Below are 13594 nucleotides of genomic sequence, written 5' to 3'. Positions count from 1 at the left end.
TTATTTGAGAAAAAAATATTATATTATACAAATTGTACTTCGCTTTTCACGACAAATTATGAGAAAATCTTACGCTAACAGATTTAATGCTAAGGAAGCATCAATTAAGTTTTTGATATAATTATTATCAAGTTTTTTTTAATAATAATAATAATATCTATGGATGCTTCACACCACGTCAGTCTGGCTCCGTGCTAAGTACCTGAAGGACTTGTGTTACGGGTACCAGACAACGGAAATATATTTAATACTTTTATACTAGACATATATTTGAGAATTTTATTATATGATACACATATTTAATACAAATCCAGACACGGGAACACTGAAAAACTTTTTGTTCCGTCGGCGGGATTCGAACCCATGACATTCGGCTTGAGCTGCCACACACTCAACCAATTGAGCCGCAGAGGTCGTCAAGTTTTCATTTTCATCAATTCTGTCGAGTGTAAAACTTTGTACAATTAGATGAAAATGAATTAAGATGGAGTAAAAGCTTTGGTAGGACGTACACTGTGCATTCGAAATTATAAAATATCACAATGAATCATGCTAACTGTCAATCACAAAGTTTCAGCCAAATTAATCTTCCACTGATGAATCGCTCTCAATCCTAACTCTAATTTATTCGACAAAACAAATAACATTTTCCCAACGTGGAAATTCAATTATTCCATCAAGTATTATATTCCAAAACAATTCGATTTATTCACGAATCGAATAAATCATTCAACAAAAATCTAGTTTCGTTTATACCGGAGCCTTATTAATGTTTCAGGGATATCGAAATATCAATTCGCTGGATTTTGTCAATTTCAAAATGGCGATTAGGTATGCGTAGACGGGGGATTTGGGCCCAAACTGATATAACAGGGAAATTATACAGATCGTATTCCAATACAAACAGATTTCATTAATTAAAAATTCTATACGGTATTTACATAAAGGCCTTTATATATGGGGATGCCGATCCAGGCAGGCCAATCGCAGGCCGATCTGACCGGACTCGTGCATACGCACAAAGCTCACAAAATGAATTTAGATAGAGAAATTACTTGACGAAATAATTTCTCACTTTTTTGAGATGGGTAAGAAAAATGATAAACTTTTTTCAGGACCTCGCCTACGCCACGCCGCCAGCGGTGTACCCTCTCTCCCTCTCTAGGAATTGTCAAACAGGTAACGTGTTTTAAAGCCGGTTTATATCTTAATCATCCCAAAAAAGTGCATAACACCGCTAAAGAACTTTTCACTTCAATCATAAGGCATCAGTAATATAAATCTATATTATCTGGCTCTCCCACGTATGAATATATATATATATATATATATATATATATATATATATATATATATATATATATATATACATACGTGGGAGAGCCATGCTTCGGCACGAATGGGCCGGCTCGACCGGATAAATACCACGTTCTCACAGAAAACCGGCGTGAAACAGCGCTTGCGCTGTGTTTCGCCGAGTGAGTGAGTTTACCGGAGGCCCAATCCCCTACCCTATTCCCTTTCCTACCCTCCCCTATTCCCTTCCCTTCCCTACCCACCCCTATTACCCTATTCCCTCTTAAAAGGCCGGCAACGCACATGCAGCTCTTCTGATGCTGCGAGTGTCCATGGGCAACGGAAGTTGCTTTCCATCAGGTGACCCGTTTGCTCGTTTGCCCCCTTATTTCATAAAAAAAAAAAATACCATTGGACAATATTATTAAATATGTCAGTTCGTTTTTTCGTATACCTACTAATAGTATTTTAGAAAGATAAAACCAACCTCAAAATGGTAATTGAGAATTAAAATTCCCTATCTCAAAAACTATTAAGAATTAAACCCATTGTGATGAAACTTGCATTGTGCTCTAAGTTAAACAATACTTATTATAACAAAAAAAGAATTACTCAAATCGCACTTCTAGTTCTGGAGATATGCAAACACAAACATAAAAACATACATACATACACTTTTGAAATTTGGCACATTTGTTCAGACGCTGATAGACTAACGTATATGAAAACTGGGTAATTCTAGAAATTGTTGTTGAATTGATAACCTCCTTTATTTGAAGTCGGTTAAAATATAGTGGAAACGAAGCCACGGGAACACAGTACTAACAAGAATCAATACAAACGGACCCGAGAGACCGTTGCGTAAAAACAACTTATTAATTTTCACAAATTAACTAGAACGGCGGGTAATGGCGGAGTAAAGGTGTGTACACACTGCGACACATGGGTCTGCGTTGGTAAACTGAATAATACGTGAGACATCAACTTATAAAGAGGATATACCAAGGGATAGAGAGATGAAAAACAAGTATTTGTAAAATCTATCGCTGTCTCCCTAAATCAAGCCTCCCCCCGCAGAGTGCGTAAGAGTCAACTGCAGCTTGAATTGAAAATCCTAATAAAATAACAGAAAATCAACGATTCGTTGTCCCCTCATTTCTTCCCTAAAACTTAACCGATTTAAAAGTACTTTTGTCACTGAAAATTAAAGCCAGGCTTGAGCTGTCAGCTGTGTTCCTATTTTTTTGTATAATCTAACCATTAAAATAAATGATCCCTAAGTCGGATAATCATAATTATACAAAGTTGGTCTGCCTAATCTCGAAATCAAACTTCATCAAAATTATTTCTGCGATTTATAATACTATGAATTTAAGACTGATTTTATCACTTTGACCTTCAAAATATTATGCACTTCCCTACATAAAAAGACTCCCAGTCCGTACGTCCCTTTACTACGGTACTCGTAACTTTACGACCCGGTCCTGCCCTTAGGGCGGTAATGGCGAGTAAAGTAGAAGGGCAGCACTAAAGTAGACCTTAGTAGGCCAGTAGAACTTAGAAGTACGAGGTATAATTTATACAGTGTGTAACAAAAATAAGTGATAATACTTTAAGGTGTGTACGTGTTCCTTGTAGAGAGCTCACTGTGAAAGTAGCAGCTCTGAAAGGCGAATTTTTTTTTCACTTTTGTATGGGCAAGGGCCCGAGCGTCACGAGTTTCCCCATACAAAAGTGAAAAAAATTTTTGGTCTTTCAGCGCTGCTACTTTCACGGTGAACTCTCTAAAAGGAACACGTACACACCCTAAAGTATTATCACTTGTTTTTGTTACACCCTGTATATGAGTTAGAAAGGAATTTATCTTTTATGCCTTTCAAAGGAGGTGGCTGATGTAGAAAAGGCTGTCAAATTAGTTTTTCAACTGCGGCATTTCTAGGGGGGTAGGGGATTGGGCCTCCGGTAAACTCACTCACTCGGCGAAACACAGCGCAAGCGCTGTTTCACGCCGGTTTTCTGTGAGGCCGTGGTATTTATCCAGTTGAGCCGGCCCATTCGTGCCGAAGTATGGCTCTCCCACGGACCTGTAAAACTCTGGAATGAACTGTCACCAGCAGTATTTCCAGACCGATACGACCTGCAAACCTTCAAGAAAAGAGCGTATTCCCTCTTAAAAGGCCGGCAACGCATCTGCAGCTCTTCTGATGTTGCGAGTGTCCATGGGCGACGGTAGTTGCTTACCATCAGGTGACCCGTTTGCTCGTTTGCCCCCTTATTTAATAAAAAAAAAAAGAAGACCATACAGTTAATATACCTAACGTAATAGAGAAACAAAGGCCTGAGCAAGCGAGATGTCACTATCAGTAACACTGCGTGGTAAAAAGAGACGTGTGATACATGACAGAAGAACTCTTTTTTGACGTCCAGTCGGCACTCATCGGCACGTTGACAAATTAATCTAATAGAATTAATGTTCAATCATGCTTGTGTAAGTGTATACGTACATATATTTTTACACATAGATGTAAACTAATTTCGGTTTCGTTTGACAGCACTCGAGACTGTGGCTCTATTCCGCTAGGTATATTAACTTTATGAAGAAGACACGATTATAAAAATTACATGAGTGTTACTTTTTAATAGCTTAAAATATAAACTCATCTGCAGTAGCTGTCATATTATCACCGATATCAAATAAATATTACTATTATATAATACTTATTCTAAGAAATGTATTATAGAATAAAGCATATTTTATTGGTTGCTACATCTACCTAGGATTAGTAATTATTTATAGAGTCAGTCAGTCCGTCCGCCGTAAGAGAAATATACTTTTATTATAGTGAAATGTAAAAAATGTATGCGCATAAAAGTCGCGACTAACATTTCTAAGAAGACTAGATTTAATTCAATAAATTATAGCTTTATATAAAGTCAACCAATTACGCCCCGACTCCTTTTGACCAGCCAACTAGATACATTAGTATATTTTAAAATACATTTAAATATCAAGAAAGCTTGAAAAGGTGCTCGGAGTGTCTGAAGAAAATTTAGAGCGATGCGGCCATAAGGCTCTAGTGGGCTGCGTCGTTGAAGAAACGCACGTTAACACAATAATTATAGGGAACTTGCAAAAATTACAGGTGCACACTGCATAAAGCACATGTTTTATAAAACATAGAATAAAAGTGTTGAATTTGTGAAACTAAAATGCAGCACTTTTAGTGTGCAACCAAACAAAATAGTAAAAGTTTCTGATTTGCTACACCAGTTCGCAGCACCTTTGCTGCACACGTTCCCTGTTTTTACAGGCAACGTGTGCGACAGAGCAACTCATAATTCCTATTTTATCATCAAAAAATCCTGTCCGTCGAAACAATGAATTAATGTGCAATATTTTATTATACTAGCTGTTCCGCGCGGCTTCGCCCGCGTAATTAAGGAATATCACGGAAACCGTGTATTTTTCCGCAAAAAAAGAAACATAATATGTCCTTTCACATGGTCTATTTCTCATGTGTGCCAAATAATATAAAAATTGCTCCAGTACGTTCAAATAAGCCCTTTCAAATTTATTCCCCCGTTTTTTCCACACTTGCCTCTATTTCTTCGCTCCAATTAGTCTTAGTGTTGGGTATTATAATCTGTGCGTGTCATAGAGTAAAGACGGCTAGTAGGTAAAAACGTTAATATACCTACGCCAATCAGCTGATCGATTCGGGAACGTTAAAATTTACGCGCGTACGTCAAGGTCGCTGATTGGCTAATTGTTCCCCAAATTTCCCGTTATCCTTGACATTTGTAAAATTTGAATATACGCTAAATTTCTATCACTGAGGCTAGACGTATTATTTCTCTCTCCCAAAAATCACTATCTCTGCAGTAGAAAATCAGTCGCAACTAACTTTTTTCGCACCTAATCGTTGCTGCTTATCACTGGCGGCAACATACTGGACCTTCAGAGCCAAATTAGTCAAAAGATTTGGGCATCAAATCCGAGCAGCGACCTTCGGACTACAACGGAGACCAGAGCATCTCAGGTAGAGTACCAGCTGACTGCCCCTGCGGCGACTACTTCACGTGAGTACCCCTTTATTCACATAAGCCACTATTATGCCATTGATGGACAGGGATATGGAAGGTCGGTCTAGTCAGTCTAGCCAGACCCGCGACAAATCACCCTATAAAAACGTTAATGATGATAAGACTGCGCAGATCATGCGAGATCTAATTAAAAAACGCGGAATTCTCAAAGGCAGATTAACTAAATTTTCAAATTATGTTGACACTATTAAAACGCCTTTAACTAGAGAATCTAAAATAGATTTAAAACTAAGAATAACCGGTGTCCATACATTATTTAATGAATTCTGTGATATTCAAACACAACTTGAAAATACTGTTCCAGACTGTGACATTGATGATCAACTAAATCAGCGTCAGCTGTTTGAAGACAGTTACTACAGCACTCTGTCACATGCAGAATCTCTCTGTGTCGATGGAGAGGCCGCGGATAGCTCCAAGGTATGCAATAGCACTACACAATCCTCCGTTAAATTACCGGTTATCACTTTACCTACATTTGATGGCTTATATGAGCACTGGCTAGAGTACAGGGATACTTATTTGTCTTTGATACATAATTCACAGGATATAAGTAATATACAAAAATTCCATTACCTTAAATCCTCTCTTAAAGGAAGCGCAGAGATGGTGATTAATTCCATTGAAATCTCAGCCTCAAACTATTCTGTTGCGTGGGAACTGATGTTGAACAGATATGATAACACTAGGCTTTTAGTTCAGAGTCATGTCAAGGCACTATTTTCTATACAACCACTGTCTAAAGAGTCACCTTCACTAATTAGGAAGCTTATAGACACCATAATTAATAATTTACGCGCTCTTAAAACCCTAGGTGAAGCTACAGACTCATGGGACACACTAGTAATCCATATCATCACCTCAAAGTTAGATAAAATTACTGAGAGGCACTGGGAGGAGCACAAAGGTTCTCTTTTGTCTGACCGTAACTCCAAATTAGTTTTAAAGATTGAACATTTAATTCAATTTCTGAAAAATAGGGCTGACTTACTAGAAACTTTAATTTTATCGCATAGCAAAGATAGCCCTAGCACCGATTTTAATAGAAAACCAAATATAACAGTAAGAAGTAATGTTTCACACTGTAATAATGTTTCAACTAATAAGTCAGCCGGTCGCACTGTTCGCAAGCCTATTTGTGTTGTATGCAAAGGTAATCACCCACTTTACACTTGTACTCAATTTATCGCGATGGATTTAAAATCGAAACTTAAAGTTGTCCAAGAACACAGCCTATGTAACAACTGTTTGCGCGCCGGGCACTCCGTTAACACTTGCGTATTCGGGTCTTGTAAGAAATGTAACTTGAAACATAATTCGCTATTACATTTTAACGATTCCGATAACACATCGAGCTTTGTTGCGAGGAGCCCGTCGACTGAATCGTCGATTTCAAGTGCAAGCGCATCGCGCATCCCTGTACAGTGTAAATGTGATAAGGCGAACCTCATTCAGGCAAATAACGTTCACACAGACACGCACATAATAGATTCGCACTGCATTAATGTGCAACCCGTTTTGTTATCTACTGCTATGGTCGAGATCCCCGATAGATACAATATTTATCATTTAGCATGCGCGTTACTCGACAGTGGTAGCCAAAGCAGTTTTATAACAAATTCATTTTGTAAAAAATTAGATATCGAGATTATACAGTCCATTCAAGAAATACGCGGAGTAGGCAATGTCGTATCGCATTCTTCGCATTCTTGTAATGTAAAAATTAAGTCTCGCGTGAGTGCCTACTCAAAACAAATTCAATGTTACGTTTTAAACGAAATAACACCTACATTGCCAGCTGTTCAGGTGCATAATTCTTGTAAACGCTTTCAAATTCCTGATAACGTTCAGCTGGCAAATACGCAGTTTTTAGGGTCACAAAAAATTGATGTTTTGATAGGAGCGGATCATTTTTGGGACTTGCTTATCGATGGCAAGATGCGTCTACCGAGCGGTCCGTTTTTACAAAACACTAAGCTAGGTTGGATAATTTCGGGTCCAATAGATTCTAGCATTGTGCGCAGGGGACATGTCCAATGTAACGTTAGTACTGAGCTCAGTCCATCCACTATAGACGATCAATTACGTAAGTTCTGGGAACTCGAAGAGTTAACTTTGCCTCGAAATTCGCATACGGAGGACGAGCTGGCCTGTGAACAAAGTTTCGTTACAAATACTACACGCGACAATCATGGTAGATTTGTGGTTCACATTCCACTCAAAAACTCAGCCGAGGTTTTAGGTGAATCTTATTCCCAAGCTAAACGCCGTTTCTTAGCATTAGAGAAGCGGCTATCTCGCGCACCTTCTAGTTACAAACAACTATACGTTGATTTTATGCGAGAGTATGTTGACCTAGGTCACATGACCAAGGTCGATACCTACTCGAACCTTAATTATTTTTTGCCACATCACGAAGTATTTCGCGAGCACAGTACAACGACTAAACTTCGTGTTGTGTTTGATGCTAGCGCTGCTACTTGCAACGGAATTTCTTTTAACGACATTCAGCGCGTCGGGCCGCCTATTCAGGGAGATCTGTTAGGTATTTTATTAAGATTTAGACAGTTTAGGTTTACGGCAAAGGCCGATTGTGCTAAAATGTACCGGCAAGTGCTAGTGGCGCCCTCTCAGCGGGATTTGCAGCTAATCATATGGCGCGAGGATACATCGAAGCCACTAGATGTTTATCGCTTAAATACGGTCACGTATGGTACGGCATCCGCACCTTTTCTCAGTGTGCGCTGTCTAAAGCAACTAGCTACCGAATGTTCTGACCCTGAGGTCAGAAGGGTCATAAATAATGACATGTACGTGGATGACCTTCTAACTTCCGGTGAGGTTAAGGTCGATCTTTTAAAAATTTGTAAAGACACTGCTGATACATTAAGTTCCGGCTGCTTTCCATTGAGAAAATGGGTTTTCAACTTTGAACTCGATGAAGATGCAGGTCTTGCGTCTCTAAATAATAATAACGACAATACGCAAAACACGTTTCGTGACTTTAACTTTACTGATAACATTCAAAGCAAAACATTAGGCTTGGGTTGGTGTAACGTGAGCGATGAGCTTAATTTTAACACACAGTTCCAGCCATCCGACACTTCAATCACAAAGCGCACAATTTTGTCTACAGTTTCCCAAATATTCGATCCGTTAGGTCTATTGAGTCCGTCTGTTATTATCGGTAAGGTTCTGTTACAAAAACTGTGGTTGCTAAAGTTACAATGGGACGATCCCCTTCCTACTGACGTAATAAAAACATGGAACCGGTTTGTTATCGATTTGTCTTATCTTTCCGCAATTAAGATCCCGCGACATGTTTTTCAGTGCAACTCAACTCGTAATGAGTTACACATATTCACAGATGCCTCACAAACTGCATATGGCGCCTGCGCATACGTACGTTCTATACGTGGAGATAACGTACAAGTGAGGTTATTAATTTCCAAAGGAAAGGTTGCCCCATTAAAGCCTGTCAGCATACCTAGGCTAGAACTGTGCGGCGCGGTGCTGGGTGCTAGGCTATACGATAAAATTAATAGTTCGCTTACTCGTAAGTTCGATAACGTCACCTTTTGGACCGATTCAACAATTGTTTTAGGCTGGCTACGCATGTCTCCTAACTTACTCAAAACATTTGTTCAGAATCGTGTCGCTGAAATTCACGACCTGACAGGAAAGTTTTCCTGGCAACACGTCAGCGGCAAGGATAATCCGAGCGATCTGGTAAGCCGCGGGGTCAGCCTTGAAAATTTGGTTTCCTCTAATGTATGGTGGGAAGGCCCTATGTTCTTGAGAAACCTTAATTTTGATTGTAATGCACAATTTAATTCCAATATGAGTGACACTTTTAATGATTTACCGGAACTAAAATCAAATACCTTGCACTCACTGTCATGTAAAGTTGATAACAATAATTATACAGATGAAACTTTATTTCCGTTTAGTAAATTTTCGCAGTTTAATCGTATGAGTCGTTCCGCCGCCTATATTCTACGCTTTACTCACAACTGTCGGCCGTGCAACAAGGCAAATCAGCTGACGGGTGCGTTAGGTATAGATGAAGTGAGACGTGCCGTACTATTATTAGCTAAATGGGCGCAAAAAAAAAAATGTCATTTCCACAGGAATATGATTTACTCAAAAATGGTAAATGTATAAAGTCAAGTCGACTAGCTAGTTTAAATTTATTTTTGGATGAAAATGATTTAATTCGCGTAGGCGGCAGAATAAATAATTCTGTCGAATTTAATTTGAATAAAAAACATCCCATATTGCTGTGTTCTAAACACAATTTTACACGTTTATTGTTCATATACGAACACAAGCAATATTTACACTGCGGCCCACAGGCTCTGTTATACCACTTGCGCGAGAAGTGGTGGCCTATATCCGGCAGGAATTTAGCTAGGAAGGTGACTCATCAGTGTGTTGTCTGCACGCGAGTTAGAGGTAAGACGCTAAGCCCCCTTATGGGCAACCTACCTAGGGAACGCCTTACACCTAGCTACCCTTTTGATCGTAGCGGAGCTGATTACTCAGGGCCAGTGTTCGTTTTAAGCCGCAAAGGTAGGGGCGCGAAATTAATAAAATCATACATCTGTTTATTTATTTGTTTTACTACACGAGCTATACACTTGGAGCTTGTCAGCGACCTATCCACTGACGCATATCTACTCGCTCTCAAGCGGTTTATTTCCCGACGTGGAAAACCATGTCAAATTTTTTCTGACAATGGACGCAATTTCGTAGGTCTTTGTAATGATTTCGCTCAGTTTTTATCTTCATGTAGCAAAGACATTGTTGATTACGCTAGAAGTCAAAATATCGAGTTTTCTTTTATACCTCCATATTCCCCTCATTTTGGTGGCTTGTGGGAAGCGGGGGTGAAATCGTGCAAGTACCACCTGCGGCGAGTGGTTGGTGGTGCTCACCTGACCTTCGAGGAGCTTACCACAGTACTGACCCAAATTGAAGCGGTACTGAACTCACGGCCGCTGGCACCCCTGTCGTCGGATCCAGCAGACTACTCTCCACTCAGCCCTGGACACTTCCTCATCGGCCGACCTCTCACAGCGCCAGTATGCGAGGAGGACCTGACGCAGGAACCGATACATCGGTTGACCCGATATCAAAGGGTTGAACAACTACGGCAACATTTCTGGACGCGTTGGGCCAAAGAATATGTTTCGGAGCTGCAGACCAGGACCAAATGGAGGCAGAATTCGGCGGAACTATCACCGGACCAGCTGGTTCTGATCAAGGACTCTTCTCTACCCCCGCTGAAGTGGCAGCTCGGTCGTGTCGTGAGAACGATTAACGGCAGCGATGGTATTGCCAGAGTAGCCGACATCAGAACGTCGGCGGGAGTCCTGAGGCGAGCCTATACCAAGATATGTCCACTGGTGGACAACGAACACTCATGGCGAGAGACTTAGACTGCAGAAGACGTTGTAAGCTACTGCTTTCAAGGCCGCGGGCATGTTGGGTATTATAATCTGTGCGGCTAGTAGGTAAAAACGTTAATATACCTACGCCAATCAGCTGATCGATTCGGGAACGTTAAAATTTACGCGCGTACGTCAAGGTCGCTGATTGGCTAATTGTTCCCCAAATTTCCCGTTATCCTTGACATTTGTAAAATTTGAATATACGCTAAATTTCTATCACTGAGGCTAGACGTATTATTTCTCTCTCCCAAAAATCACTATCTCTGCAGTAGAAAATCAGTCGCAACTAACTTTTTTCGCACCTAATCGTTGCTGCTTATCACTGGCGGCAACACTTAGCGTAATAAAATATAGCTTATAGCCTTTCTCGATAAGTAGGCTATCTAACACTGAAATTTTTTTTCAAATCGGACTAGTAGTTCCTAAGATTAGCGCGTTCAAATAAACAAACAAACAAACTCTTCCCAATTATAATATAAGTATAGATTGTATGTAAACCTGCATAGTAACGCCGCTGCGGCATACTAACGCAACGCAGAAAATTGGCTTTACTTTCCAGTTTCTGGTCTGAAAGGAAGTGAATAAAATTGGTCAAAGAAAACTCGAAATTTTGTGTCATACATTTTCCGACTTTAATATTACAGACGCCAGATTGAGAACATTTCTATGGCAAAATTCTTCACTTCAAAAGATTACTTCTGCTTGCCAACTGCGAAGTCAAAAGGAAGGGTAATGATAGCGGGCCCCTAGACGAGCAATTTTATAGCTAAATATCACGTATTGCGTAACATTATTGATCATCTTGGGTTGATATTGAACATCGCGCGCCTTCAATCTAATTATCAAATAAACTGTTCAATAACATTGAAGTGTGATATTGCACAATACGATTGATCGTCTAGGCGCCGGCTTATAGGCAGTATTATGTGTGTTTTATAATATTATGAATCATATTATTATCTCATTTTTATGAATAAAGCAACAACAGTTTTGTAATAATGTAATGGCTAGAGATTATAGATTCTTCAATAGATATATTCAAAAATATTTACAATTATAAAAATTCTGCTGATCTTTGTATTCTATATTGAAAAAAATTAAAATTATACAATTCACTGAAAACTTTGTTAAAAATAAAGATATTTATCTTTATTATTAACCTTAAAAAATATCTGGGGGCACGGAAGTGTCCCCGCCAAGACGAGCCAAGCGAAGCGCAAGGACACTGCCTACTTTTCTGGAAACGTTTCGTCTTTCGTCGCATTTTTGAACCCTCGTATAGGGATTACGTTTTGGTATTTGAATGTTATATCGTAGCTATATCTTATATTATGGTTTGGTAGTCTGATTTACGTGTGAAGTGGTTCTAAATTTTTTAGCTTGTCTTTAGTGTAGAACGTAGGTGTTACAAACATTTTTTGAAAACCTACAGTAAAAAGTCTTGATATGAGTGTAAGATCCGCACTACTCTAAGAATAATCGTCGACAAAAAGGATTTCACAGGGCGTCGATAAATATTGATGTTGTTTACATTATACAGAGTGTTCCCGCTTCGGTAATGTATACAGGGTGATCTTGGCTCAGCGTTACACTATACGCGTGTTTTGTATACAGAGTGATGCTGTATATAAATAATGTTTTCAAAATACATTTTTGAGCTTTATCAGTGAATCCGTATTAATCGTATTAAGGTTAGCCATGCAAGAATGAGCAGTCTCGATAGAAGACCAAGGCCACATAGGAAACCTTGTTTAAGTTGGTTTTGTGGGAGCGCTAATTGGCTCTAAAGTTCTGTAGATCTACCATGAGTTTAAAGCTGTATTTATTAATACCAAATTTTTAGTATGGCAAATTTTACAGCGCCTCTAGCGGTTACTTGCGGAACTAAAATCGCCATACTAAATACTTGATACCGATGACGTAAATACGTAGTCGGTATCGAGTATCGATAAATACTATAGCTTTAAACTCACGGTAGAGCTACTGGTCCTTTACAAACAATAGTACAACACCATAACGTTGTCACTTGTCAGTGCATATCATAAAGTTATACACTTTTAAAATTACTTAAATTTTTTGTCTTTCAAGTTTATATTTATTTTTATTGTAAGTGTCAATTTGCTAAAAGTGTATTTTTTTTATTCCTAGAAGGAACAAATAATATTTAAATAGTTCACAGTGTTTTATAACGATTTTTCTGAAGCTGTTTCTAACAAAAATTTAAATAACATAAAAATGTAAGGGGGCTCCCATACAAAAAACACCTGTGCATCATAAAGTTATAACTTTTGAGCATTGCAAAATATGTTTATGAATGGTAATCATTTATCATAAAAAACCATTTGTTAATTTTTAACCGACCTAAAAAGGAGTTCGTATGCGTAGGACGTCTGATTGAACAATATTTTAAAGCGCAAAATGCTTGTTATGATTTTAAAATAATGTTTAATTAAAATAATGTAATATACTAAAAATACTTACAAAATTTCGGGCTACAGATTTTTATTATTATTATTATACAGGTATAAATAATTTTAATGACGAAACTCACTCTCCCTTCAATATGAGAAACAGGATGTTCTAACACACATTTAGCGCGTCCTATATCGCTCGACAAATAAACCGGAGCACCCGCTATACGTCTTGCACTTATTTGAATTGTATTACCAGATAATAGGGCTGCCACAAGCGAGAAATATGTAAATGATGAGTTTATTTTACATTATTGAGGGGAAAATTAC

The 13594-nt window shown here is 38.7% G+C and overlaps 1 protein-coding gene across 1 annotated transcript; it reads left to right on the top strand.

Moving 5' to 3' along the window:
- The first annotated feature begins 9678 nt into the window (after nt 1-9678).
- On the top strand, nt 9679-10886 carry LOC121734894. The gene has a single exon (XM_042125528.1). It carries the CDS (start codon nt 9876-9878, stop codon nt 10839-10841), a length of 966 nt encoding a protein of 321 aa, XP_041981462.1. The 5' UTR covers nt 9679-9875; the 3' UTR covers nt 10842-10886.
- Nucleotides 10887-13594: the final 2708 nt, after the last annotated feature.

The sequence above is a fragment of the Aricia agestis genome, chromosome 16, assembly GCF_905147365.1.
Source record: "Aricia agestis chromosome 16, ilAriAges1.1, whole genome shotgun sequence".
Lineage (NCBI taxonomy): Eukaryota > Metazoa > Arthropoda > Insecta > Lepidoptera > Lycaenidae > Aricia > Aricia agestis.
This window is presented reverse-complemented; position numbering and strand designations above follow the sequence as displayed.

Bases quoted from the DNA above. Each gene is read 5' to 3' on its own strand.
- LOC121734894 (XM_042125528.1), top strand. From the start codon at position 9,876: ATGGGCAACCTACCTAGGGAACGCCTTACACCTAGCTACCCTTTTGAT.